We start from the raw sequence: 26,836 nt of genomic DNA, 5'->3' as shown, positions 1-26,836 counted from the left end.
ACCAGTGACGCTTACACATAATGCCACCTGTAGCAGTGACGCTTACACGTAAAGCCCCTGTACCAGTTACGCTTACACGCGTAACGCCTCCAGTACCAGGTTTGCTTACACGCGTAAAGCCCCCTGTACCAGTTACTACGCTTCCACGCATAACGCCCCCTGTACCAGTGACGCTTACATCAGTAACGCCCCCTGTACCAGTGACGCTAACACCCGTAACGCCCCCTGTACCAGTCACGTTTACACGTAACGACCCCTGTAGCAGTAACGCTTACACACGTAACACTCCCTGTACCAGTGATGCTTACACGTAACGCCCCCTTACACACGTAGTGTCCTCTGTATATATGTATATATACAGTGGACAGACACATGAGCAATTGATTTATACAACATAGGTTTCGTAGAGTTAACTCACCAAGCCCTGAAAACAGCAGAGCTCCCGTGCAGTAGCCTGTAGAGGGGGAGGGAGAAACCCAAGTGCAGAGAGAGAGAAACTTTCCGTTTCTGCTGTCACTGATAGCAGAAGTCCGTGCAGGGAGAGCAACTTTTACGGCTGTTAGTGTGCGAGCACAGGGGTTTCCAGGCTCCTCAGCATGCTATGGCTGACTATGAGGCCCACTGTGCGGCACAGACATCACTGCTGTGCAGGGACACTACAAAGCTGCTGCCCTCCCTCTCTCTTCAGCCGCTCAGTAGTAGAAGTGCTGTATCTCCCGGCTCTAAGGAAACCTGGCTGGCGGGAGCCGGCGCTGCTGCCAGGCGCCCTCTGAAGTTTCCGGCACCTGGAACTTGCGCTCCACTGGATCCGCCCTCCCTACGCCCCTGCCTTTCAGTAGTCTTTATCTAAAACACAAAAGTGTCTTCCACACCGTTTCAGGTTTGGGAAAGACACAGAAAAGAGAGAGACAATAGTGCAGTAACTTCAAAACAACAGCAGGGTTTCTTTTGGGATGTATAGCACTTACAACATAAAGACATTTTTATCAGCATGAAACAATCCTCAATGGCAAAGCAGGATCATAGGAGCCGTCACTCAGAGTCCCTCAATACAATAGTATAGGTCGTTTTTCTCTGAAACACATATGTCTCCCTCACATATAGGAGAGGGAGCATAGAAGCAGAAAGAAAATGATAGTGCAGAGACCCTTCAACAATAAAGGATTTTAATAACAGATTGCACTTACACAGTCCACATTAAAAAAACAGCATGTAACATCCTCACTGGAAAAACAGTTCCCCGGAAATGGTACAGTGGTAGATGGTGTCAGTGCACTTCCGCAATTTGCACTTCCCCTCTGCGCCGCTCACAAGCACCTGGAATCCTCAATGCCGGATGTTTAGGATATGCTAAAGCTAAACGCGTTTCGGGCCTCAATGGGTCCTTCATCAGTAGCAAGGCTCACAGTTACTCCTTCTGTCCTTATAAAGCCCATTTAAATGAATCCAAACACGTTACACCTGTTCATTCCGGGTGTGTCACTTCCTGTGGTTGCAGCGGAAGTGACGTCCCCCGGAAGTCCTATCCATCAGTAACACTATCCTGCGTTCCACAGGTGCGTTCATTCCCGGCGTGTCACTTCCTGTGATCGCCGCGTAAGTGACGTACAGATGTGTCCACTTACATCTTTGCTATTTTGCTCAATTTGATACAACATGCAAAACATGGCTAAGCTGTTTTTCACATGTAGTGAGTGGATAGATTTTAAAATTTTTGTGTGCCATAATAGCATATGTATAAAGTAACATATTAAGGAATTGTAGTGTTTGTATGAGTGGTCAACAGTGTCAAAAGCAGCAGAGAGATCAAGAAGAATAAGTAGTGAGTAATGGCCTTTAGATTTAGCAGTGACCAAATCATTCACTACCTTACTCAGTGCTGTCTCTGTGGAGTGTTGGGCACGAAATCCTGACTGAAGTGGGTCCAGTAGGCTGTATGAATTAAGAAAGTGTGTGAGGCGAATGTAGGCAAGTCTCTTAAGTAGCTTGGAGGGACATGGGAGCTGAGAGATGGGACGGTAGTTTGAGAGAGTTAGGGTCAGAGTTTTTTTTCCCCAGAATGGGAGTAATCACTGCATGCCTGTACAGAGAAGAAAAGATACCAGTAGACAGAGAGAGATTACAGATTTTAGTTAAGGTTGGGATGAGCACAGCAGACAGAGCTTTACTTATTTGTAAGGGTATAGAGTCAAGGGGAGAGTTAGTAGAGTAGGCAGACGAAAAGAGTGCAGATACTTCATCTTCATTTGTAGGATCAAATGAAGAGAAGGTGTTAGTTGGTTCAGTAAGGGAATTGAGCAGGTCACTGGCTGTGGTAGAGCATACCATTTTATTTAGGATCTTATCAATCTTATCCTTGAAATAGGAAGCAAGATCTTGCACACTGATAGTGGCTGGTGGGTTGGGTGAGGGAGGGACAAGAAGTGATTTAAATGTATTAAAAAGTCGCTTGGGGTTAGAGGCTTGAGCAGAGATGAGAGATTGGAAATATGTTTGTTTGGCAGTGTCCAGAGCATTACGATAAGAGTGGTACACGGTCTTATATGTGAGAAATTATGTATATGTAGTGGTGTGTGTATATATATATATATATATATATATATTTATATTTATATATATATATATATATATATATTAGAGATGAGCGGGTCCGGTTCCTCGGAATCCGAACCCCCCCGAACTTCACCCATTTTACACGGGTCCGAGGCAGACTCGGATCCTCCCGCCTTGCTCGGTTAACCCGAGCGCGCCCGAACGTCATCATCCCGCTGTCGGATTCTCACGAGAATCGTAATCTATATAAGGAGCCGCGCGTCGCCGCCATTTTCACTCGTGCATTGGAGATGATAGGGAGAGGACGTGTGCAGCGTTCTCTCAGTTGTGTTCAGTGTGCTGCAAATATCTGTGCTCAGTGTGCTGCAAATATCTGTGCTCAGTGTGCTTGCAAATATCTGTGCTCAGTGTGCTGAAAATATCTACGTTCTCTGCCTGAAAAACGGTCCATATCTGTGCTCAGTGTGCTGCAAATATCTGTGCTCAGTGTGCTTTATTGTGGGGACTGGGGACCACCAGTATTATATAGTAGGAGGACAGTGCAGAGTTTTGCTGACCAGTGACCACCAGTATTATACGTTCTCTGCCTGAAAAACGCTCCATATCTGTGCTGCATTGTAGTATATAGTAGGAGGACAGTGCAGAATTTTGCTGACCAGTGACCACCAGTATTATATCAGTACGGTACAGTAGTCCACTGCTCTACCTACCTCTGTGTTGTCAAGTATACTATCCATCCATACCTGTGGTGCATTTTAGTTGTTGTGCGCAGTAGTAGGAGGACAGTGCATAATTTTGCTGACCACCAGTATATAATATATAGCAGTACGGTACAGTAGGCCACTGCTCTACCTACCTCTGTGTCGTCAAGTATACTATCCATCCATACCTGTGGTGCATTTTAGTTGTTGTGCGCAGTAGTAGGAGGACAGTGCATAATTTTGCTGACCACCAGTATATAATATATAGCAGTACGGTACAGTAGTCTACTGCTCTACCTACCTCTGTGTCGTCAAGTATACTATCCATCCATACCTGTGGTGCATTTTAGTTGTTGTGCGCAGTAGTAGGAGGACAGTGCATAATTTTGCTGACCACCAGTATATAATATATAGCAGTACGTTACAGTAGTCCACTGCTCTACCTACCTCTGTGTCGTCAAGTATACTATCCATCCATACCTGTGGTGCATTTTAGTTGTTGTGCGCAGTAGTAGGAGGACAGTGCATAATTTTGCTGACCACCAGTATATAATATATAGCAGTATGGTACAGTAGTACACTGCTCTACCTACCTCTGTGTCGTCAAGTATACTATCCATCCATACCTGTGGTGCATTTTAGTTGTTGTGCGCAGTAGTAGGAGGACAGTGCATAATTTTGCTGACCACCAGTATATAATATATAGCAGTACGGTACAGTAGGCCATTGCTATTGATATATTACTGGCATATAATTCCACACATTAAAAAATGGAGAACAAAAATGTGGAGGTTAAATAGGGAAAGATCAAGATCCACTTCCACCTCGTGCTGAAGCTGCTGCCACTAGTCATGGCCGAGATGATGAAATGCCATCAACGTCGTCTGCCAAGGCCGATGTCCAATGTCATAGTAGAGAGCATGTAAAATCCAAAAAACAAAAGTTCAGTAAAATGACCCAAAAATCTAAATTAAAATCGTCTGAGGAGAAGCGTAAACTTGCCAATATGCCATTTACGACACGGAGTGGCAAGGAACGGCTGAGGCCCTCTCCTATGTTCCTCATGACTAGTGGGTCAGCTTCACATGATTATGGAAGCACTCATCCTCCCACTAGAAAAATAAAAAGACTTAAGCTGGCAAAAGCACAGCAAAGAACTGTGCGTTCTTCTAAATCACAAATCCCCAAGGAGAGTCCAATTGTGTCGGTTGCGATGCCTGACCTTCCCAACACTGGACGGGAAGAGGTGGCGCCTTCCACCATTTGCACGCCCCCTGCAAGTGCTGGAAGGAGCACCCGCAGTCCAGTTCCTGATAGTCAAATTGAAGATGTCACTGTTGAAGTACATCAGGATGAGGATATGGGTGTTGCTGGCGCTGGGGAGGAAATTGACAAGGAGGATTCTGATGGTGAGGTGGTTTGTTTTAGTCAGGCACCCGGGGAGACACCTGTTGTCTGTGGGACGAATATGGCCATTGACATGCCTGGTCAAAATACTAAAAAAATCAGCTCTTCGGTGTGGAATTATTTCAACACAAATGCGGACAACAGGTGTCAAGCCGTGTGTTGCCTTTGTCAAGCTGTAATAAGTAGGGGTAGGGACGTTAACCACCTCGGAACATCCTCCCTTATACGTCACCTGCAGCGCATTCATTATAAGTCAGTGACAAGTTCAAAAACTTTGGATGACAGCAGAAGCAGTCCACTGACCACTAAATCCCTTCCTCTTGTTGTAACCAAGCTCCTGCAAACCACACCACCAACTCCCTCAGTGTCAATTTCCACCTTACACAGGAAAGCCAATAGTCCTGCAGGCCATGTCACTGGCAAGTCTGACGAGTCCTCTCCTGCCTGGGATTCATCCGATGCATCCTTGAGTGTAACGCCTACTGCTGCTGGCGCTGCTGTTGTTGCTGCTGGGAGTCGATCGTCATCCCAGAGGGGAAGTCGGAAGACCACTTGTACTACTTCCAGTAAGCAATTGACTGTCCAACAGTCCTTTGCGAGGAAGATGAAATATCACAGCAGTCATCCTGCTGCAAAGCGGATAACTCAGGCCTTGGCAGCCTGGGCGGTGAGAAACGTAGTTCCGGTATCCACCGTTAATTCAGAGGCAACTAGAGACTTGATTGAGGTACTGTGTCCCCGGTACCAAATACCATCTAGGTTCCATTTCTCTAGGCAGGCGATACCGAAAATGTACACAGACCTCAGAAAAAGAGTCACCAGTGTCCTAAAAAATTCAGTTGTACCATATGTCCACTTAACCAAGGACATGCGGACAAGTGGTGCAGGGCAGACTCAGGACTATATGACTGTGACAGCCCACTGGGTAGATGTATTGCCTCCCGCAGCAAGAACAGCAGCGGCGGCACCAGTAGCAGCATCTCGCAAACGCCAACTCGTTCCTAGGCAGGCTACGCTTTGTATCACCGCTTTCCATAAGAGGCACACAGCTGACAACCTCTTACGGAAACTGAGGAACATCATTGCAGAATGGATTACCCCAATTGGACTCTCCTGGGGATTTGTGACATCGGACAACGCCACCAATATTGTGCGTGCATTACATCTGGGCAAATTCCAGCACGTCCCATGTTTTGCACATACATTGAATTTGGTGGTGCAGAATTATTTAAAAAATGACAGGGGCGTGCAAGAGATGCTGTCGGTGGCCCGAAGAATTGCGGGCCACTTTCGGCATTCAGCCACCGCGTGCCGAAGACTGGAGCACCACCAAACATTCCTGAACCTGCCCTGCCATCATCTGAAGCAAGAGGTGGTAACGAGGTGGAATTCAACCCTCTATATGCTTCAGAGGATGGAGGAGCAGCAAAAGGCCATTCAAGCCTATACATCTGCCCACGATATAGGCAAAGGAGGGGGAATGCACCTGACTCAAGCGCAGTGGAGAATGATTTCAACGTTGTGCAAGGTTCTGCAACCCTTTGAACTTGCCACACGTGAAGTCAGTTCAGACACTGCCAGCCTGAGTCAGGTCATTCCCCTCATCAGGCTTTTGCAGAAGAAGCTGGAGACATTGAAGGAGGAGCTAAAACAGAGCGATTCCGCTAGGCATGTGGGACTTGTGGATGGAGCCCTTAATTCGCTTAACCAGGATTCACGGGTGGTCAATCTGTTGAAATCAGAGCACTACATTTTGGCCACCGTGCTCGATCCTAGATTTAAAACCTACGTTGTATCTCTCTTTCTGGCAGACACAAGTCTGCAGAGGTTCAAAGACCTGCTGGTGAGAAAATTGTCAAGTCAAGCGGAACGTGACCCGTCAACATCTCCTCCTTCACATTCTCCCGCAACTGGGGGTGCGAGGAAAAGGCTAAGAATTCCGAGCCCACACGCTGGCGGTGATGCTGGGCAGTCTGGAGCGAGTGCTGACATCTGGTCTGGACTGAAAGACCTGCCAACGATTACTGACATGTCGTCTACTGTCATTGCATTTGATTCTCTCCCCATTGAAAGAATGGTGGAGGATTATATGAGTGACCGCATCCAAGTAGGCATGTCAGACAGTCCGTACGTATACTGGCAGGAAAAAGAGGCAATTTGGAGGCCCTTGCACAAACTGGCTTTATTCTACCTAAGTTGCCCTCCCTCCAGTGTGTACTCTGAAAGAGTGTTTAGTGCAGCCGCTCACCTTGTCAGCAATCGGCGTACGAGGTTACTTCCAGAAAATGTGGAGAAGATGATGTTCATCAAAATGAATTATAATCAATTCCTCCGTGGAGACATTCACCAGCAGCAATTGCCTCCAGAAAGTACACAGGGATCTGAGATGGTGGATTCCAGTGGGGACGAATTAATAATCTGTGAGGAGGGGGATGTACACAGTGAAAGGGGTGAGGAATCGGAGGATGATGATGAGGTGGACATCTTGCCTCTGTAGAGCCAGTTTGTGCAAGGAGAGATTGATTGCTTCTTTTTTGGTGGGGGCCCAAACCAACCAGTCATTTCAGTCACAGTCATGTGGCAGACCCTGTCGCTGAAATGATGGGTTCGTTAAAGTGTGCATGTCCTGTTTATACAACATAAGGGTGGGTGGGAGGGCCCAGGGCCCAAGGACAATTCCATGTTGCACCTCTTTTTTCTTTAATTTTTCTTTGCATCATGTGCTGTTTGGGGACAATTTTTTTGAAGTGCCATCCTGCCTGACACTGCAGTGCCACTCCTAGATGGGCCAGGTGTTTGTGTCGGCCACTTGTGTCGCTTAGCTTAGTCACAACAGCGACCTTGGTGTGCCTTTTTTTTTCTTTGCATCATGTGCTGTTTGGGGACAATTTTTTTGAAGTGCCATCCTGCCTGACACTGCAGTGACACTCCTAGATGTGCCAGGTGTTTGTGTCGGCAACTTGTGTCGCTTAACTAAGTCACACAGCGACCTTGGTGCGCCTCTTTTTTTCTTTGCATCATGTGCTGTTTGGGGACAATTTTTTTGAAGTGCCATCCTGCCTGACACTGCAGTGCCACTCCTAGATGGGCCAGGTGTTTGTGTCAGCCACTTGTGTCGCTTAGCTTAGTCACACAGCGACCTTGGTGCGCCTCTTTTTTTCTTTGCATCATGTGCTGTTTGGGGACAATTTTTTTGAAGTGCCATCCTGCCTGACACTGCAGTGCCACTCCTAGATGGGCCAGGTGTTTGTGTCGGCCACTTGTGTTGCTTAGCTTAGTCACACAGCGACCTTGGTGCGCCTCTTTTTTTCTTTGCATCATGTGCTGTTTGGGGACTATTTTTTTGAAGTGCTATCCTGTCTGACACTGCAGTGCCACTCCTAGATGGGCCAGGTGTTTGTGTCGGCCACTTGGGTCGCTTAGCTTAGCCATCCAGCGACCTCGGTGCAAATTTTAGGACTAAAAATAATATTGTGAGGTGTTCAGAATAGAGTGAAAATGAGTGTAAATTATGGTTATTGAGGTTAATAATACTATGGGATCAAAATGACCCCCAAATTCTATGATTTAAGCTGTTTTTGAGGGATTTTTGTAAAAAAACACCCGAATCCAAAACACACCCGAATCCGACAAAAAATTTTCAGGGAGGTTTTGCCAAAACGCGTCCGAATCCAAAACACGGCCGCGGAACCGAATCCAAAACCAAAACACAAAACCCGAAAAATGTCCGGTGCACATCACTATCCAAAACCAAAACACAAAACCCGAAAAATGTCCGGTGCACATCACTAATATATATATATATATATATATATATATATATATATATATATATAGAATCCCTTGCACAGCAAAACTCCAATTTAGCCCAGGTCACTATACACAGGTTTCCAGCCATGTCACAGCAGCTTGAAACCCGTTCACACCGCAGGCTGGTCCTGGGTTATTCCTGAAGCTTCTCCTCTGATGTTGTCTTTTAGTGCCGGTGAGAAGGCTCTCCGTACAATAAACACAAACAGTGATGCATCTGTGTGAAGAGCCGGCTAGGACAGGACATGGGGCAGCATGCTGTGGCAGCAGACTTTTTAAAGTAGGACTGGAGTCTCTGCGGTAAATGCACCCCGCACGGTGGGGGAGGGGTAATCGTTGGGGGAGCGCCAAAATAGAAAATTTTCCATGCCCCCCCCATCCCTACCACAAAACATCTGGCACCCCTCTAAGAGACCCTTAAGTCTTATGGGCAGCCCTGCCCATGAGGCCACTAGTCACAGAAGCAAGGTGCCCTGCTGCAAACTTAAATGCCACATCTATAGTTGCTACTTTAAACACTAAAGGGTGACTGCCATGTGTTGTAGGATGCCTGACGTCTCCTAGTTGTGGTACTGAGCAAGTTACTCGTCAGTAAGGGCCCTGTTATGAAAGTGACCATACTGAAAACCCCTAACCCTCCCTTCCCTAAACCTAACCCTAACCTCCCCCATTAGTGCCTAAACCTAACCTACCTCTAGTAGTGCATAACCATAACCCCCCCACACAGACAGCTTAACCCTAAACCCCTTCCCAGGTGGCGCCTAAAGCCAACCCCCCCAGCCCTAACCCTAACTGCTATACTTACAGTCGGAATACCAGCTGTCGGGATTCCAGTGTTGGTCTCCTGGCGCTGTTGGTGTTCCAGCGTCGGTATTCTGACAGGTGTTGGGATTCCAGCAGCGCTATTCTTACAGCCAGGATTCCGACAGGCTTCATCTTAACCGCACTCCATCTAATGTAGTGTTGCTGTTGTGTTTTTAATCCTTAATGTTGATCATTGGTCTTCATTAACTAGCTATTTGTCTTAAAGATGATAGATTAGTAGATTAGAGTGGTAAAACACATGGGTGGCACATGTACTTAGTTTCAGAATACTCACTGATAATGCCTACAATAAACACTCAACAATACAACCTGGTTCATACAGTAGATTTGCTCTTTAGAACTGTGCGTGTGCTTCATACTGAAACTCTGTTATAATCAGATTACTCTTCCCAACAGCTTCAGAAGACAAACATGCCCAAGTCAATAATTTTTGACCCCAAAGTTCTTGAGGACTTTACAGATACTTTCACCTTTATCCCATCTCTCGATAAAGCCCCGTGTAGGGATCCGTGGACCCTCAATAAATATGTCGTTGTTGTGGTTTACACCTTAGTTTTCCTACTCAATATAATTGGCAGCAGTCTTGTGATTCTGGTTATTTGCTACAACAAGTTGAAGAGGTCGTCCACAGATGTCTAACTCCTGAATCTGGCGATCGCTGACCTATTGTTTGCAGTAACTTTGCCTTTCTGGGTAGCTTACAAAGCCCATGAATGGGCCTTAATCAGAGATGGACGCAGATTGCTGCATATGCAGCCAGATCTGCGTCCATCTACTCACATGCTGTGGGCCGCCCAGCTCAGGGCAAGGCCACCCAGCATATGTGAGGCTGCCTCCCGATGCATCCTCAATTAGATTGTGGACGCATCAGAACTAAGTTTGACCCCTGACAGCGCATCGGGGATGTGACTGCAATCCATCGGATATGTGACTGCAATGTATGTCCCATGCAATTGCGATGTGGGCGCTGTGCATGCGCAGTTTGCCTCCATCTGCAAACTGTGCCGCGGGCCGCATTAGCGGCCGGATCTGAATTGCCCCCTAAGCACAGTGCCAATCCCCAAGACAGCCAAGTTAATATATTTGCTCTTTAGATTTTTTATGTTTGTATTTCATTATCAAACTATATTGTAATCAGATTACTCTTCCCAACAGCCTCAGAAGACAAACATGTCCAACTCAATAATTTTTGACCTCAGTGATATTGAGGACTTTACAGATACTTTCACCTATATCCCATCTTCTGATGCAGCCCCGTGTAAGGATCCGTGGACCCTCAATAAATATGTAATTGTTGTGGTTTACACCTTAGTTTTCCTACTCAATGTAATCGGCAACAGTCTTGTGATTCTGATAATTTGCAACAACAAGCTGAAGAGGTCGTCCACAGATGTCTACCTCCTGAATCTGGCCATCGCTGACCTATTGTTTGCCGTAACTTTGCCTTTCTGGGCAGCTTACAAAGCCCATGAATGGGTGTTTGGGATTCACATGTGCAGATTTGTTTCCATATTGCAAGAAGTTAACTTCTACAGTGGAATTTTGCTGCTGGCTTGTATAAGTGTGGACCGATATTTGGTTATTGTCCATGCCACTGAAACTGCAATGCAGAAGAGGCATTGGGTGAAATACATTTCCATGGCAATTTGGATATTTTCATTTGTTACATCATTTCCCACCATCTGGTTCAAAGATGTGTTTCTGACTGATAAGATTGGAGTCGTTTGCCATGAGAACATTGGACATGAGAACACAGAGGGCTGGAAGGTCATCTTAAGAATTGGCCGACACTTGGTTGGGTTCTTCATACCTTTGCTCATCATGCTCTTCTGCTATGGTTTAACCATTAAAACTCTTTTCAAGACCAAAAATAATCAGAAACACAGAGCCATGAAGGTCATCCTTGCGGTTGTTCTTGCGTTCCTCATCTGCTGGCTTCCCTACAACATCACTGTTATTGTAGACTCTCTAATGCGAACAAAATATATCAACGAAACATGCAAGATGAGAAATCAGTTGGACGTTGCACTGCACTTAACTGAAATCATTGGCTATACCCACAGCTGTATTAACCCGTTTCTCTATGCTTTCATAGGCCAAAAATTTCGAAACAGCTTCCTGAGGATCCTTGCCAGCAAGGGCATTATCAGCAAAGAGGTTCTTTCCCATTATGGCCGCACTTCGTCCGTCATGTCCACATCTGGAAATACATTTGCAACACTCTAGTATCATCAATGGATTGGAGAGCCTTATGATGGACCTTAGTTCACAGATTGAAAGGGTCACGACAAAAGTGAACAATTACTGATTCTGTTTAGTCATTTCTACTTAACAGAAATATCATAAAATAAATAGAAAATGGATCTAAAGCAGCCGGTTGACAAAAGAGGGGAAAGTTCCTTAAAACTAAACAAAAAGAAGTAACAACCTGTGCTGTGGTAACTTGAAAATTACAAAATTATAACAATACTCTAAAATTACCTAAAAATGAAGATAATATTTATTAAATATGACAATATAACATTTAATAAAATGCAAGAAAAACACATAAATGGCTAATTAGCCACAACATTCCTCCTACTCATAATTTCATAAGCCCGTATTTCCAAATAACCTCTATTTCTCCAAAGTGCAGGTATGTACATAACGCCTGTCACGGACCTCGGCCGCCCTACTCTCCGGATACACCAATCCGAGAGTTGCGCCAGCACTGTGCGAATCTCCACTGCCACCAGCAAAGACTTTTCAACGTATTATGGACATTGCAGGCGTCTTTAGCTTCACCTGTAACCACCAATCTCAATAGCTCATGAGAAAATAGGTAACGTACCTCACTTGGCTTGGGTTCAAGAATACAGCAGTCAGAACTAATTATATTTTTATTATAATTAAGAAATATCTTTAGGTTTACAAGGGTAAAAAGATTACAAAGAATATAAGGAGTTTTAGAAAAGATATACAGGTTACTAGCAGTCTCAATAAACAAAACGGGAATAAAGAAAATCAGAACCTAATTACTCTTACGTAGTGCATTAAGATCTGTGTGAGGAAGCTTCACAAGAAAATAGACATCCATCCAGGCACGGGCAGCCACTTCCATCAGAATGAACACCTTCCTGCCTGTGTTCCTGATATTTAAAACCCAGGCTGCACTTACAGGCCCCCCTCCCTCTGGAGAGAAAATTTTGCATGGCTACGATCAGCCACCCTGACATGCGAGGGGATGCCCAGCACAGGTTCAAAAGCATCGCGCAGCAGTGATACTTTTGTACCTGAAGAGTAGCTCCCTGCCAGCGCAGCTCCTGCGTGCTGGCAGGGAGCTTCCCGTCGCTCTCCAGGTCGCAGCGGCTGCGTGTGATGTCACGCAGCCGCTGCGCCCCCCCCCCCATGTTCTGGACACGCCTGTGTTGTCTCGACTGCGCCCCCAAAATGGCGTCCCAACGCCGCCGGCCTGCCCCCTCCCGCCCAGCGAACGCCTCTGCCTGTCAATCAGGCAGAGGCGATCACTGGGCAGAGATGCCGATCGCATCTCTGGCATGCGCCGGCGCAGTGCGGCGCCGGCGCATGCGCAGTTCAGACTTCATCATCCGCTGTGCAAAAATGCACAGCAGCGATCAGGTCTGAATTAGCCCCATTATTCATTCATTACTAAGCTTATTTAGACAGAAATGTAACAAATTGATTATTTCTACATCTACCGCTTAAGAGGGAAGTGCTCTTATGTCAGTTGATAATATAATTTGACCTGTTGTTTTCATTCACTTTCCTGCAGCTTCTGCTAGAACAAAATCTTAAATTGAAGGCAGAAGAAAAGCAATAAAAATGGCTGCAGATCATTTGCGTTTGGGAATGTAAATGATGGAAAATAAGTTAAAATTATTAATTTACAAAGGTTCTGGATAAATTTACCTGGTGGTGGTTTTAGTTTTCCATGGGTTTTGCAAGGCCAAATCTGCTATAAAAACTGCAGAGAATCCACACACCTAAATAAAATATCACAGCACAGTTAGACCATACAAAGAATACAAGCCCTGGATTTCTCAAAGAACATTTTTTAAAACTGCCATAAAACTGCTGGCAATCTTGTCCCCAAAACTTGACTAGGCTCAGATAGGCGTGAATGCTGAAACTGTTTTTGACAGTCAAAATGATTTTGCCTCTCACCAGACATGAATGGACTTTAACAGAAATACACAAAATATTTAACAGAAATACACAAAGAAAAATACACAAACACACAGTCACACCACACTCACACATAAAAAGCACACAGAACAGACGGGCAGATGTATTAACCTGGAGGCATAAGGAAGTGATAAACCAGTCAGGAGCGGTTCTTGGTGCGGGCAAGCAGTGCCTGCGCCCGGGGCGCTGCCACCTGGGGGCGCTGCCGCAGTCACCCCGCAGGTGCCCGCCGCCTGCCCGCACCCCACTCCCCGGCTGCAGCAGACACCGTGGGCTGTGTGGGTGTCCGCTGCAGCCGGCGCACCTGTCAGACGCTAGAGGTCATTATTGATCTCTAGTGTCTGTGCGGCGCTGCTATGGGAGAGACGTCATTACGTCTCTCCCATAGGGAGGAGCCGCGGGCTGCCAGACGGAGCAGCAGCAGCGGTCGGGAAGCAGGAGCGGGGCAGTGGTAAGTATGGGGGGGGGGGGGGTTTGTGTGTGTGTTTGTAAGTGGCTACTATGGGGCACAACTACTGGGGGCACAGCGACAGGGGGCACAACTAGTGGGTCAAATCTACTGGGGGCATAGCTACAGGGGGCACAACTACTGGGGCAAATCTACTGAGGCCATAGCTACAGGGGGCAAATCTACTGGGGGCATAGCTACAAGGGGGCATAGCTACAGCTGCAATTCTAGTGGGGGCAAATCAACTGGGGGGCACAACTACTTGGGGCAAATCTACTGGGGGCACAACTGCTGGGGGCATAACTGGAAACTTTCGCAACTTTCGTAGAACTGGCCCTGAAACCAGTGATAAGTGCAAGGTAATAAACCCACCAGCCAATCAGATCCTAACTGTTAATTTACATATTGGAGCTGATTGGCTGGTGCGTTTATCACCTTGCACTTATCACTGGTTTATCACTTCCTTATGCCTTCTCCAGGTTAATACAAAGATTTTAATACCAACAAATAATAATAAAATAACACAAAAATGGGGCAGATGTTTTAACCTGCAGAAGGCATAAGGAAGTGATAAAGCAGTGATAAGTGGAAGGTGATAAACGCATCAGCCAATCAGGTCCTGTCAATTTGCATATTGGAGCTGATTGGCTAGTGCGTTTATCACCTTCCACTTATCACTGCTTTATCACTTCCTTATGCCTTCTCCATGTTAATGCATCTGCCCCAATATACAGAACATGAAACAAGACAACTTTGAAAAAAATCACCATGATCAGAAATTCATTTATAGAGCATCCCTGCAAATTCAAAGTATCCCCTAGATGTAACGGTATCCAGTCTCTAGGTCGACCACTATTGGTCAACATGCATTAGGTTGACAAGGTTTCTAGGTCAACGTGGTTACTAGGTTACTAGGTCGACATGACAACAGGTCGACATGAGTTTTCCCAATTTTTCCCCATTGTTTTGAACTTTTTCATACTTTATGATCCACGTGGACTACAACTGGGAACGGTAAACTGTGCCGAGCACAGCAAAAGCGGAGCGAGGCACCTTGCCCGAAGCATGGCGAGCGAAGCGAGCCATGCGAGGGGACACGGTGCACTAACTGGGGTTCCCGGTCACTCTACGAAGGAAACGAATCATGTCGACCTTGTTCATGTCGACCTAATGCTTGTGTCGACCTATTTCAGGCGTCGACCTAGTTAATGTCGACCAATAGTGGTCAACCTAGACACTGTCGACCTAAGTATGGTCGACCCTATGATCCACACCCGATGTAACAACCCCCTGCAGCAGTCCCTCCATTTAGACTGCAAAAGCAGTCTGATTTACCAGGTTGCATTGTAGAGCTTGGCCCTGGCATCTGAAGATGGAGTTAGGTAGTAGATTATAAGACGCACTTTTGCTAAGTTCACCAAATAAGGATCCTCTGGATCTCTCTCTATCAGCCCCACTGATGTATGCGCCGTAGAAGAACCCGTAAGCGCTATTACTTTGCTTCTAGGCATAATCTGGAACAGACCGTTGTCCCAGTGCCCTAAAATTGTCAAAAGGAAGCAATCATTTTTACAACTGCATTGAAAGATGGGCCGATTTTTTTCTACCACATGCACATTTTATATGCAGTCATTAGTAAATATGTCCCTATATCTTTTCCTACTACTTCCTGTACCTTTCTCCTACGCCACTTAAACTCTTTGCACAAAGTGAAAGAAGATGTTGCCCGGGTATATACAGTATGCTGCTGGTTTTTACGATGTGAATGGTGCTTTCAATAAAAAATACAAAAGCACCAATAAATGAATAGGAATAGAATATTGTCTAATCCATGGTGGTTTCGATAGAAACTGATGGCATACACAGCACGTAACAGTGGTTTGTCATTTCTAATCCGATAAAGATGGATAATGTTTGAATGTTTACTATGTTTAGCAAGTATCCCGATAAGTTAAAAGGTCGACAGTCAATAGGTAAACATGCATATGGTCAACATGGTAAACAGGTGGACAGGATCAAATGGTCAACATGGCAATGGTCGACACCGCATATGGTAGACATGCATTTTTTTTCTTTCTTTTTTTTTTCACCGTTATCCTACTTTCCCATCCATGTGAGTACAACTGGGAATAGTAACCTGTGCCCGACGCATGACGAGTGAAGTGAGCCATGTGAGGGACACGATACACTAATTAGGTTTCCACATGCTGCTAGGTAAAAATTTGACACAAAAAAACATTAAAAATCGACCTTTTGAACATGTCAACCTTTGGACCATGTTTAGCTTGTGCATGTCAACCATTTGTTGTCACCCTAGACACTGTCAATCTTTTCACTGTCGACCTATTATACCATAACCGTTTATACATAGTAAATGCTATAAATTAGATACAATCCGCTGCAAATTCCTAAAACACGCGAAACTGACTGCTTAGTAAATTTAGACCTTCATCTTTGTGGACTTTTCAAGATGCTTTCGGATGGAGATTGAGTTGTAGGTGAAGTAAATAGGCAAAAGGATGTTAAGAAGTCCATTTTCCTGCAGCTAGTAGGAACCAAATATTTACTTTCATTTTCTAAAAAATACCAGATTCTGATTGTATACATTGCACTATTTATTGTTTTGTGGTTTATAAACAGTTTACTGGTTTATTTGTGCCCAGAACAATAAAATCTGCTCAAAATGCAAACACATTCATCAAATAATAAGAATAAGATGATTTCAGTCGCACTGCTGACCGCAGAGTGATTGACATGTAGAGGGCGTTTCTGGGTGTCAACTGAACATTTTCAGGGAGTGTTTGAAAAAACGCAGGCGTGTCAGGAAAAATGCAGGCGTGGCTGGGCGAACGCAGGGCGTGTTTGTGACGTCAAATCCGGAACTGAATGGTCTGAAGTGATCGCAAGCCAGGAGTAGGTCTGGAGCTACTCTGAAACTGCACAATTTTTTTTTGTAGCCGCTCTGCGATCCTTTCGTTCGCACTTCTGCTAAGCTAAAATACACTCCCAGAGGGCGGCGGCTTAGCGTTTGCACGACTGCTAAAAACTACTAGCGAGCTAACAACTCGGAATGACCCCCAGTGTTGTGTTTTCTTGCAACATAGGACAGCAGAAAAATGAATAGTCAAATATTAGCTGCAACACATGCGGAGGTCTGAGTTTATTACATTTGTCACTTTTTGTGGTTGAAGGTTTTCATTGCATTGATATTTGTGCATGTATTTCAGCGCTTACCAGCATTATGTGCTTGATTAATACAAAATATGTCCCATTGATATTCAGTATTACTCCCAATTATCAGCACCATATTGATTAACAAAAAACAGTTATTTTGCAATGGAAAACAACTTGAGAATCTGACCAACTGAGGGGACTTGATTCTCATTTATATATCACTGTTCACAAAACAAATCTAATTTTTCTATATTGGTGCAAACCAAAAAGCAATATTCCCTATTCCAAATTTAGCTAGGAATGCTCTGACCTGTCCAGCTCCTCACATTGGGTCCCCTTACAGATGCCACCATATGAACACACAGATGTATGTGCATTAAAAATGGACCACAAATAGCCACATATTTATATTATAGATGGGAAATGATGAATGACAGGAAAACGGGTTGGGTATCTCTTTTCTCATCATGCTCCATCCATGATTTACACTATCAACTTTGTTCCATCATAATTTCGATATGCTAAAATAACACTCCTTACAAACTGCAATGCTTCCTTCTGTGCACTTACGTATCCAGTAAGAGCACTTCCAGGTGCACGTCCAGTTAACAGTCTTTGGAAATGCAATAAAAGTGTATTTATAAATTTCTTTTAAAAGGAGCAAAGGGCCAGGGCATCATCCAAAAATCAGAGCACCCCTTCCTAAATGTGAGCCCCCTCTTTATCTTACTTACATATTACTTTCCCACAAGTTGAAAATCTTCTTTCTGCACCTCATTGCACCCATGCATCTCCAGCCAATGTGTACTTAGCCACCCTTCCCGTCTTACCCTTCAAATCCATGCGCTCTTTGTAAAAGTAGGGATTCATGCACAAATTGTTGTGTGGGGTCACAAAGAATTTTTGCTGTGGTTTAACACTTTCACGTTTTTTTAAATGACACTTACTGATCAATAAGCTGAATCCTTTCACCACGTTGTTCTGTAATTGTCTTTATTTCTTGTCTATCTTTTCTACTATTTGTGAAGTGCCAAATATTCTTATGCACTGCTTTATATATATTCAGGATGTATTCATTGTTCTTAAGTCTTCAGTTGTTTATTTGAATAAAGAAGTACCTTATTTCACTTGAACAGGAGCAAAATATATGATTTATTATTTTTATCCTAACAGAAGATGTGTCTTTCATAATGCAATAGAACTACACTTTCCTTTATAAACATATGCAACTACATTCAGAGGTAATAATACGCAAACATTTACAATGAGGAAGTCACTGTCCAAAGTTTGGAACCAACTCAGAAATGTCAGGGATTTCAACATAGATCATGCATCTGGCACAACTGAGAGTTTGGGTAAAATCTCTCGACAGTTAGTATGCCGACAGCGATATCCCGACGGTCAAAATACTGATGGATACCTGTAAGTAATTTTCCCCTCACCCACCCCTCCCGCAGTCTAACCGTAATTGCCCCCTCCCACAGTCTAACGCTAACCGTCCCCTCCAGCAACCTAACTCTACCATCCCCTCACAGTCTAACCCCACCTTCCCCCCATGCATACTAACCCTCCCCCTAGTGACTAGCCCTAACTCCTGTACTTACCTTCAGGATCCATCGGGATTCTGTCAGTCAGGATCATGCTGTTGGTATTCAGACTGTTGGGATTTTAACTGCGTCCCCAACTGAGTGCCAGGACTGTACACTTGTGTATTGTACCTTTGCATGATTTGAAATTTGATTGCACAGAAACTTTGCAAGACATTTTGCCAATCAGATGTCCATCTTACTAATATACATGCCAGCAAAAAAAAAAAAAAAAGTTGCCTTCTTCACAAAAATTTCAGCCGAAACTGAAATTGTTCTTTTATGTGGTATACAATAAGTAGAAGAATAAGACTCAGTGGCGTAAGTTCGTCCCAGTTGCCCGGAGGCAAGATAAATATTGGTGCCCCCCTATTTACTATATTAAGATAAATATATGTATGTAGATGTGCAAGTATATGTATGTATGTATGTATGTATGTGTGTGTGTGTGTGTTGTGTGTGTGTGTGTGTGTGTGTGTGTGTATATATATTAATACACACACACACACACACACACACACACACACACACACACACACACGTGTGTGGAGTGTTCTGAAAAAAATGGATATACTGTATTTATACATTTAATTGTCTTTTATTTTAAATCACACATTTCTTAGCAGTCATACCCAGGATTAGAACCCATGACCTGTTACACTAACAGCAGACACTTTACTGGTGGAGTTATTTGCTCCTGTAGAGGAAGCATGAGAATTCTAAGTATATGAAGTTACGTGTAATTGTCAGAGAAGTATCTTCATATAGTTAAAATTCTCATATTTCCTATACAGGAGCAAACAGCTTCATCAGTAAGGTGTCTGCTTCCAGTGTAACAGGTTGTGGTTTCTAATACTGGGTGTGACACTTGTAAAATGTGTATATTCAGTATAATAAAGAGGGTGTGATTTGTAAGGTGCAGGGACCAGTGAGGAAGTCGGCCACAGAATGGGAGGAGAGGTGCCCCCCTTCAGAGCAGGAGCCCAGCGGCAGATGACTCCGTTGCCTCCCAGAGTTCTGCCTCTGATAAGACTGATTACTACTTATCTAGAGTCCAATGTACCCCCAATCTGGTGATGCCCTTGATGTCTCTAGAAGCTCAACGATGCTCTCCTTAACTTCTGCTACCTTGTTTTCAAGCAGGCAGTGGCGGTGTCAATGCTACACTGAAGCTGAAGTACAGTACAGTGGTTTTGAAATGATGCTGTCTGCTTGAAGAAAGGTTTACTTTAACAGAAGTGCGGAAGGCATTGAAGCTGGTGCGTTTAAAGAGTGGAAGGGGCCTGTATGCAGACTATGTGTCCGTCCCCTCTTCTCTGCATTGCTGTAGAGACTCTATGCATGCACAGGTCTCCGGAAACATGGGGGTTGCTATGTTCCCGGAGACAAATCTGTACTGCACATGCACAAATCAATTAGAAAATGGCCACCACGCCATTTTCCAAGTGATTTCTCCTACAGCAGCAGCACCGACATAGGACTCTGGAGAGGTAAGTGATTAAACATGGGTACAGGGTGTGCGGTGTGGGCACCCCTGGACCCAGGGGCTCATGTGCACCCATTATAGAAATTAGAGATGAGCGGGTTCGGTTCCTCGAGATCCGAACCCCACCGAACTTCACCCATTTTGCACGGTTCCGAGGCAGCCTTGGATCTTCCCGCCTTGCTTGGTTAATCCGAACGAGGCTGAACGTCATCATCCCGCTGTCGGATTCTCGTGGGATTCGTATTCTATATAAAGAGCCACGCGTCGCTGCCATTTTCACTCGTGCATTGGAGATTGAACGGAGAGGACGTGGCTGCGTTCTCTCCCTGAAAAGCTCCGTAATCTGTGCTCAGTGTGCTGCAAATATCTGTGCTCAGTGTGCTTAAAATATCTACGTTCTCTGCCTGAAAACGCTCCATATCTGTGCTCAGTGTGCTTTATTGTGGGGACTGGGGACCACCAGTATATAATTATACTTATAGTAGTACAGTACAGTAGGCCATTGCTGTATCTTGCAGCTCTGTGTCACTGCAAGTATCCATTCCATATCTGTGCTGCATTTTTGTGAGCAGTATATATAGTATTACAGTGCAGCATTTTGGTGACCCAACAGTATATAGTTGTGTACAGTAGGCCATTGCTGTATCTTGCAGCTCTGTGTCACTGCAAGTATCCATTCCATATCTGTGCTGCATTTTTGTGAGCAGTATATAGTATTACAGTGCAGCATTTTGGTGACCCAACAGTATATAGTTGTGTACAGTAGGCCATTGCTGTATCTTGCAGCTCTGTGTCACTGCAAGTATCCATTCCATATCTGTGCAGCATTTTTGTGAGCAGTATATATATTACAGTGCAGCATTTTGGTGACCCAACAGTATATAGTTGTGTACAGTACGCCATTGCTGTATCTTGCAGCTCTGTGTCACTGCAAGTATCCATCCATTCTATTTTCTTCCAGTGATTTGGACCAATAATACCATTGATTAGAACGAATAATTCCAGTGATTTTGTCATTTTCTTCCAGTGATTTGGACCAATAATACCATTGATTAGAACGAATAATTCCAGTGATTTTGTAATTTTCCTCCAGTGATTAGGACCAGTAATACCATTGATTAGAACGAATAATTCCAGTGATTTTGTCATTTTCTTCCAGTGATTTGGTCCAATAATACTATTGACTAGAATGAATAATTCCAGTGATTTTGTCATTTTCTTCCAGTGATTTGGCCCAATAATACCATTGATTAGAACGAATAATTCCAGTGATTTTGTCATTTTCTTCCAGTGATTTGGACCAATAATACCATTGATTAGAACGAATAATTCCAGTGATTTTGTCATTTTCTTCCAGTGATTTGGACCAATAATACCATTGATTAGAACAAATAATTCCAGTGATTTTGTCATTTTCTTCCAGTGATTTGGACCAATAATACCATTGATTAGAACAAATAATTCCAGTGATTTTGTCATTTTCTTCCTGTGATTTGGACCAATAATACCATTGATTAGAACGAATAATTCCAGTGATTTTTTTTTCATTTTCTTCCAGTGATTTGGACCAATAATACCATTGATTAGAACTAATAATTCCAGTGATTTTGTCATTTTCTTCCTGTGATTTGGACCAATAATACCATTGATTAGAACGAATAATTCCAGTGATTTTTTTCATTTTCTTCCAGTGATTTGGACCAATAATACCATTGATTAGAACTAATAATTCCAGTGATTTTGTCATTTTCTTCCAGTGATTTGGACCAATAATACCATTGATTAGATGAATAATTCCTGTGATATTGAGGTGTTTGTGTCGCTTAGCTTAGCCGTCCAGCGACCATAGTGCACCTCTTTTTCTCTTTTCTTTGCATCATGTGCTGTTTGGGTTCAATTTTTTTAAGTGCCATCCTGTCTGACACTGCAGTGCCACTCCTAGATGGGACAGGTGTTTGTGCCGCCCTCTTGGGTCGCTTTGCTTAGTCATCCAGTGACCTCGGTGCAAATTTTAGGATTAAAAATAGTATTGTGAGGTGTGAGGTGTTCAGAATAGACTGGAAATGAGTGGAAATTGTGGTTATTGAGGTTAATAATACTGTAGGATCAAAATTACCCCCCAATTCTATGATTTAAGCTGTTTTTGAGGGATTTTTGAAAAAAACACCCAAATCCAAAACACACCCGAATCTGACAAAAAAAATTCAGGGAGGTTTTGCTAAAATGCGTCCGAATCCAAAACACGGCCGCGGAACCGAATCCAAAACCAAAACACAAAACCCGAAAAATTTCCGGTGCACATCTCTAATATTAGAAATGCATATAGATTGAAGAATTTTATAAACATCCATGGACCTGCTGGATCCCCCAATATACCAAAAACCAGTCAATTACTATTAAGTATTATTAAATTAATGAACTCCAATTAAAAACTTTACATTTTTTGCAATGGGCACATTCCTATTCTTTTTGCATTCAGGGTAAATACTGCAGTGGCTGCTTTTGTATGTGATCCACAAATGTTGGACAGCTTTATTTTTACACTGCAATTTAGATTTGATCAAGGATACTGTACATCCCTCTTGCACCTATATCTTTGTACACAGTTTACATCTGCCCACCTGCTGAGCAACATACTGTAGTTTTGCCAAGGTGTAAATGTACTCCTTTTTCAGCTTTTCTCCCAACTCAGAACAGCCACTTTGTGTGTGTGTGTTTTTGTTTAGTCCAGAGGTTCTCAAAAGTGGTCCTCAAGGCATCTCACCAGTCCAGGTTTTAGGTATACCCATGGTTTAGCACAGATGGTTAAATCAAATTGGCTGAGGTGCTAATTAATCATCTGTGGCCAGGCATGGATAACCTTAAAACCTTGTACTGTTGTGGTGCCTTGAGGACCACGTTTGAGAACCTCTGGTTTAGTCTACACTATAAAGCTATTTGTCTTAAACATAATGAACTGGAGGGTTATAACACGTGGTTTACACATACTCATTTACAGCATATTCAAGCAACTTAGGGGGTAATTCAGATCTGATCGCAGCAGCAAATTAGTTAGCTAATGGGCAAAACCATGTGCACTGCAGGGGGGCAGATATAACATTTGCAGAGAGAGTTAGATTTGGGTGGGTTATATTGTTTCTGTGCAGGGTAAATACTGGCTGCTTTATTTTGACACTACAATTTAGATTTCAGATTGAACGCACCCCACCCAAATCTAACTCTCAATGCGCATTTTATATCTGCCCCCCCTGCAGTACACATGGTTTTGCCCATTAGCCAACAAATTTGCTGCTGCGATCAGATCTGAATTAGGTATTCAGAGATAGACGCAGATTGCTGCATATGCAGCCAGATCTGCGTTGATCTACTCACATGCTGGGGGCCGCCCAGCTCAGGGCAAGGCCACCCAGCATATGAGAGGCCGCCTCCCGATGCATCCTCAATTAGATTGTGGACGCATCAGAACTAAGTTTGAACCCTGACAGCGCATCGGGGATGTGACCGCAATCCATTGGATATGTGACTGCAATGTGTGTCCCATGCAACCGCGATGTGGGCACTGTGCATGCGCAGTTTTCCTCCATCTGCAATCTGTGCCGCAGGCCGCATTAGCGCCGGATTTGAATTGCCCCTAAGCACAGTGCCAATCCCCAAGACAGTCAAGTTGATATATTTGCTCTTTAGATTTTTTATGTTTGTATTTCATTCTTAAACTATATTATAATCAGATTACTCTTCCCAACAGCCTCAGAAGACAAACATGTCCAACTCAATAATTTTTGACCTCAGTGATATTGAGGACTTTACAGATACTTTCACCTATTTTCCATCTTCTGATGCAGCCCCGTGTAAGGATCCGTGGACCCTCAATAAATATGTAGTTGTTGTTATTTACACCTTAGTTTTCCTACTCAATGTAATCGGCAACAGTCTTGTGATTCTGGTAATTTGCTACAATAAGCTGAAGAGGTCGTCCACAGATGTCTACCTCCTGAATCTGGCCATCGCTGACCTACTGTTTGCTGTAACTTTGCCTTTCTGGGCAGCTTACAAAGCCCATGAATGGGTGTTTGGGATTCACATGTGCAGATTTGTTTCTATATTGCAAGAAGTTAACTTCTACAGTGGAATTCTGCTGCTGGCTTGTATAAGTGTGGACCGATATTTGGCTATTGTCCATGCCACTGAAACTGTAACACAGAAGAGGCATTGGGTGAAATACATTTCCCTGACAATTTGGATATTTTCATTTGTTATATCATTTCCCACCATCTGGTTCAAAGATGTATTTCTGACACCAAAGAATGGAGTTTTTTGCCATGAGAACATTGGACATGAAAACACAGAGAGCTGGTTGGTCATTTTAAAAATTGGCAAACACTTGGTTGGGTTCTTCATACCTTTGCTCATCATGCTCTTCTGCTATGGTTTAACCATTAAAACTCTTTTTCAGACCAAAAATAATCAGAAACACAGAGCCATGAAGGTCATCCTTGCAGTTGTTCTTGTGTTCCTTATCTGCTGGCTTCCCTACAACATCACCGTTATTGTAGACTCTCTAATGCGAACAAAATATATCAACGAAACATGCAAGATGAGACAACAGTTGGGTATTGCACTGCCTTTGACTGAAATAATTGGCTATACCCACAGCTGTATCAACCCGTTTCTCTACGCCTTCATAGGCCAAAAGTTTCGAAACAGCTTCCTGAGGATCCTGTCAAGTAAGGGCATTATCAGCAAAGAGGTTCTTTCCTATTATGGACGGGCCTCATCTGTCATGTCCACATCTGGAAATACGTCTACAACACTCTAGTATTCTCGATGGATTATAGAATTTTATTATGGACCTTAGTTAACAGATTTATGGGGTTACAACAAGTGGACAATTAATGATTCTGCTTAGTAATTTTTACTTTTGAATTTAACATTACACTGTGTTCTATATTCTTTTCAGCTTATGTTCTAAGATGGGAACTTCAGTTTCAGAAGATATATGTACTAAGCCATGGGGAGTGATAAAGTGTGGAGAGATTAAATAACAGCCAGTTATGTCCTAATTGCCATGTTACAAGCCATGTTTGAAAAATAACAGATAGGAACTGATTGGTTGGTAGTTTATCTCTTTCTATCATTCTCCAAGGCTTAATACATCTGCCACATGGTAATATAAGTAAAGTAGCTATGAGTATGGTTCATATTTTATTCATTACTTATTTAGAAATGCCTGGCACAAATTGCTATATCCTCCATCTACAGCCTGAAAAGGAAAGACCACGTTTTTTTTTATTACATAAGCAATAATAGGATTTGCATATTGTTGTCATTATCTTTTCTGTTACAATAAAAATTATATTGAAGACAGCAGAAAAGTACTAAGATGGCTAGAGATCTTTATGAATTTGGGAATGAAAATTTGACAAATAAGAGAACATATTTCATTTATAATAGGTCAACTTTTTGGACTTCTTAATATGTTGTCAGAGTAATATTTTAGGGTATCAGGAGATTGAAGGGCATGTGTATCAAATATTTGGTTTTAGACCTGATAATTGTAGTTTCTTATCGCCACTACTCGCACTGCCCAGATGAATAAATGTTCACATGAAGGAACAGGAGCTCCGAAAGGAGCCAGACCCTGCGCTGTGTTCAGAGTAAAGTGACTGCATCAGCAGACTCCTGCAATTGCACAATCTACTGACCACACATGTGCAGCAGCCATTGGAGGAACCCTCTCCTGATAGTTTTTACGAAATGTAGCCTGTAGATGGAGTTAGCTGCAGGGGCCAAACTTGGAAAATCAGACAGTTTTGCAACCCCCGTAGAATTCTATGATGGCCAGAAATAGAGAGACCACAGCAGACATGGAGATATTTGCTGCGTTCCCTATTAATATTTGTGGCTATCCCTCGAAAATGGGCGTTTCGTGAGATACCACAAGAATGGTAAACAGGCCCCTAAGCGAGGTAAGTTGGCTGATCAGTCTCAGGATTGCTTAACTTATAGGCCCTACACACATGCTGATTTTTTTAAAGATATGAACGATCTCGTTCATAAATGAACGAGAACTCGTTCATATCTTTCAGTGTGGAGGCTCCAGCGATGAACGATGCGCGGCCCCGCGCTCGTTCATTGCTGGTCCCCCGTCGGCTGGGCATGCAGGCCAATATGGACGATCTCGTTCATATTTGCCTGCACGTCTATGGAGCCGGGTGACGGGGGGAGTGAAGAAACTTCACTCCCCCCGTCACTGCCCCCCCGCCGCCGGGTCGCCCGTCAGCCGTATCGGCCGTCGGGCACCTCGGCGGCACATCGCCATATGTGTAGGGCCCTTTAGATAGGAACCAAATACTTCCTTTAATTTTAAAAATTGCAGTAGACAAATCACACATTATGATTTGTACATAATGCACCATTATATTGTGGTTTAAAAGCAGATTAGTGTTTTATTTGTGCCAAGCACAGGAAACTCTCCCAAAATGCAGACTTATTGATAAACTAATAGAAGAATTCTTGCATTTCTGTCTCAGGCCTTATAGTTGAAATAAAGCACATACAAACATTGTGCCTTGCTTGGGTCGCGACGGAGCTCTGGCACATAGCGAAGTACTGACATTCAGTCCTTTGCATATGTGCCTACCCGTACTGTGTATGTGTATTA

The 26,836-nt window shown here is 43.7% G+C and overlaps 2 protein-coding genes across 2 annotated transcripts in view; both read left to right on the top strand.

Annotated features, from left to right (window-relative positions):
- The window catches only part of LOC134943515 (C-X-C chemokine receptor type 1-like), a 50,015-nt gene extending 38,485 nt beyond the window's left edge, over window positions 1-11,530 (top strand). Inside the window, exon 3 of the mRNA XM_063932316.1 lies at window positions 10,452-11,530. Within this exon, the coding sequence (XP_063788386.1) occupies window positions 10,467-11,522 (1,056 nt within the window). The 5' untranslated portion in view covers window positions 10,452-10,466 and the 3' untranslated portion in view covers window positions 11,523-11,530. The remainder of the gene's footprint in view (window positions 1-10,451) is intronic.
- A 12,394-nt stretch (window positions 11,531-23,924) lies between these two features.
- Window positions 23,925-25,532, top strand: LOC134943514 (C-X-C chemokine receptor type 2-like). Its single transcript, XM_063932315.1, has one exon. The coding sequence runs from the start codon at window positions 23,936-23,938 to the stop codon at window positions 24,989-24,991; it is 1,056 nt and encodes a 351-aa protein (XP_063788385.1). The 5' UTR covers window positions 23,925-23,935; the 3' UTR covers window positions 24,992-25,532.
- The last annotated feature ends 1,304 nt before the right edge of the window (window positions 25,533-26,836 follow it).

This window comes from Pseudophryne corroboree, chromosome 7, assembly GCF_028390025.1.
Source record: "Pseudophryne corroboree isolate aPseCor3 chromosome 7, aPseCor3.hap2, whole genome shotgun sequence".
NCBI classification, from domain to species: domain Eukaryota; kingdom Metazoa; phylum Chordata; class Amphibia; order Anura; family Myobatrachidae; genus Pseudophryne; species Pseudophryne corroboree.
This window is presented reverse-complemented; position numbering and strand designations above follow the sequence as displayed.

Excerpts from the sequence above, each read along its gene's own strand:
- LOC134943514 (XM_063932315.1), top strand. The coding sequence starts at position 23,936 with ATGTCCAACTCAATAATTTTTGACCTCAGTGATATTGAGGACTTTACA.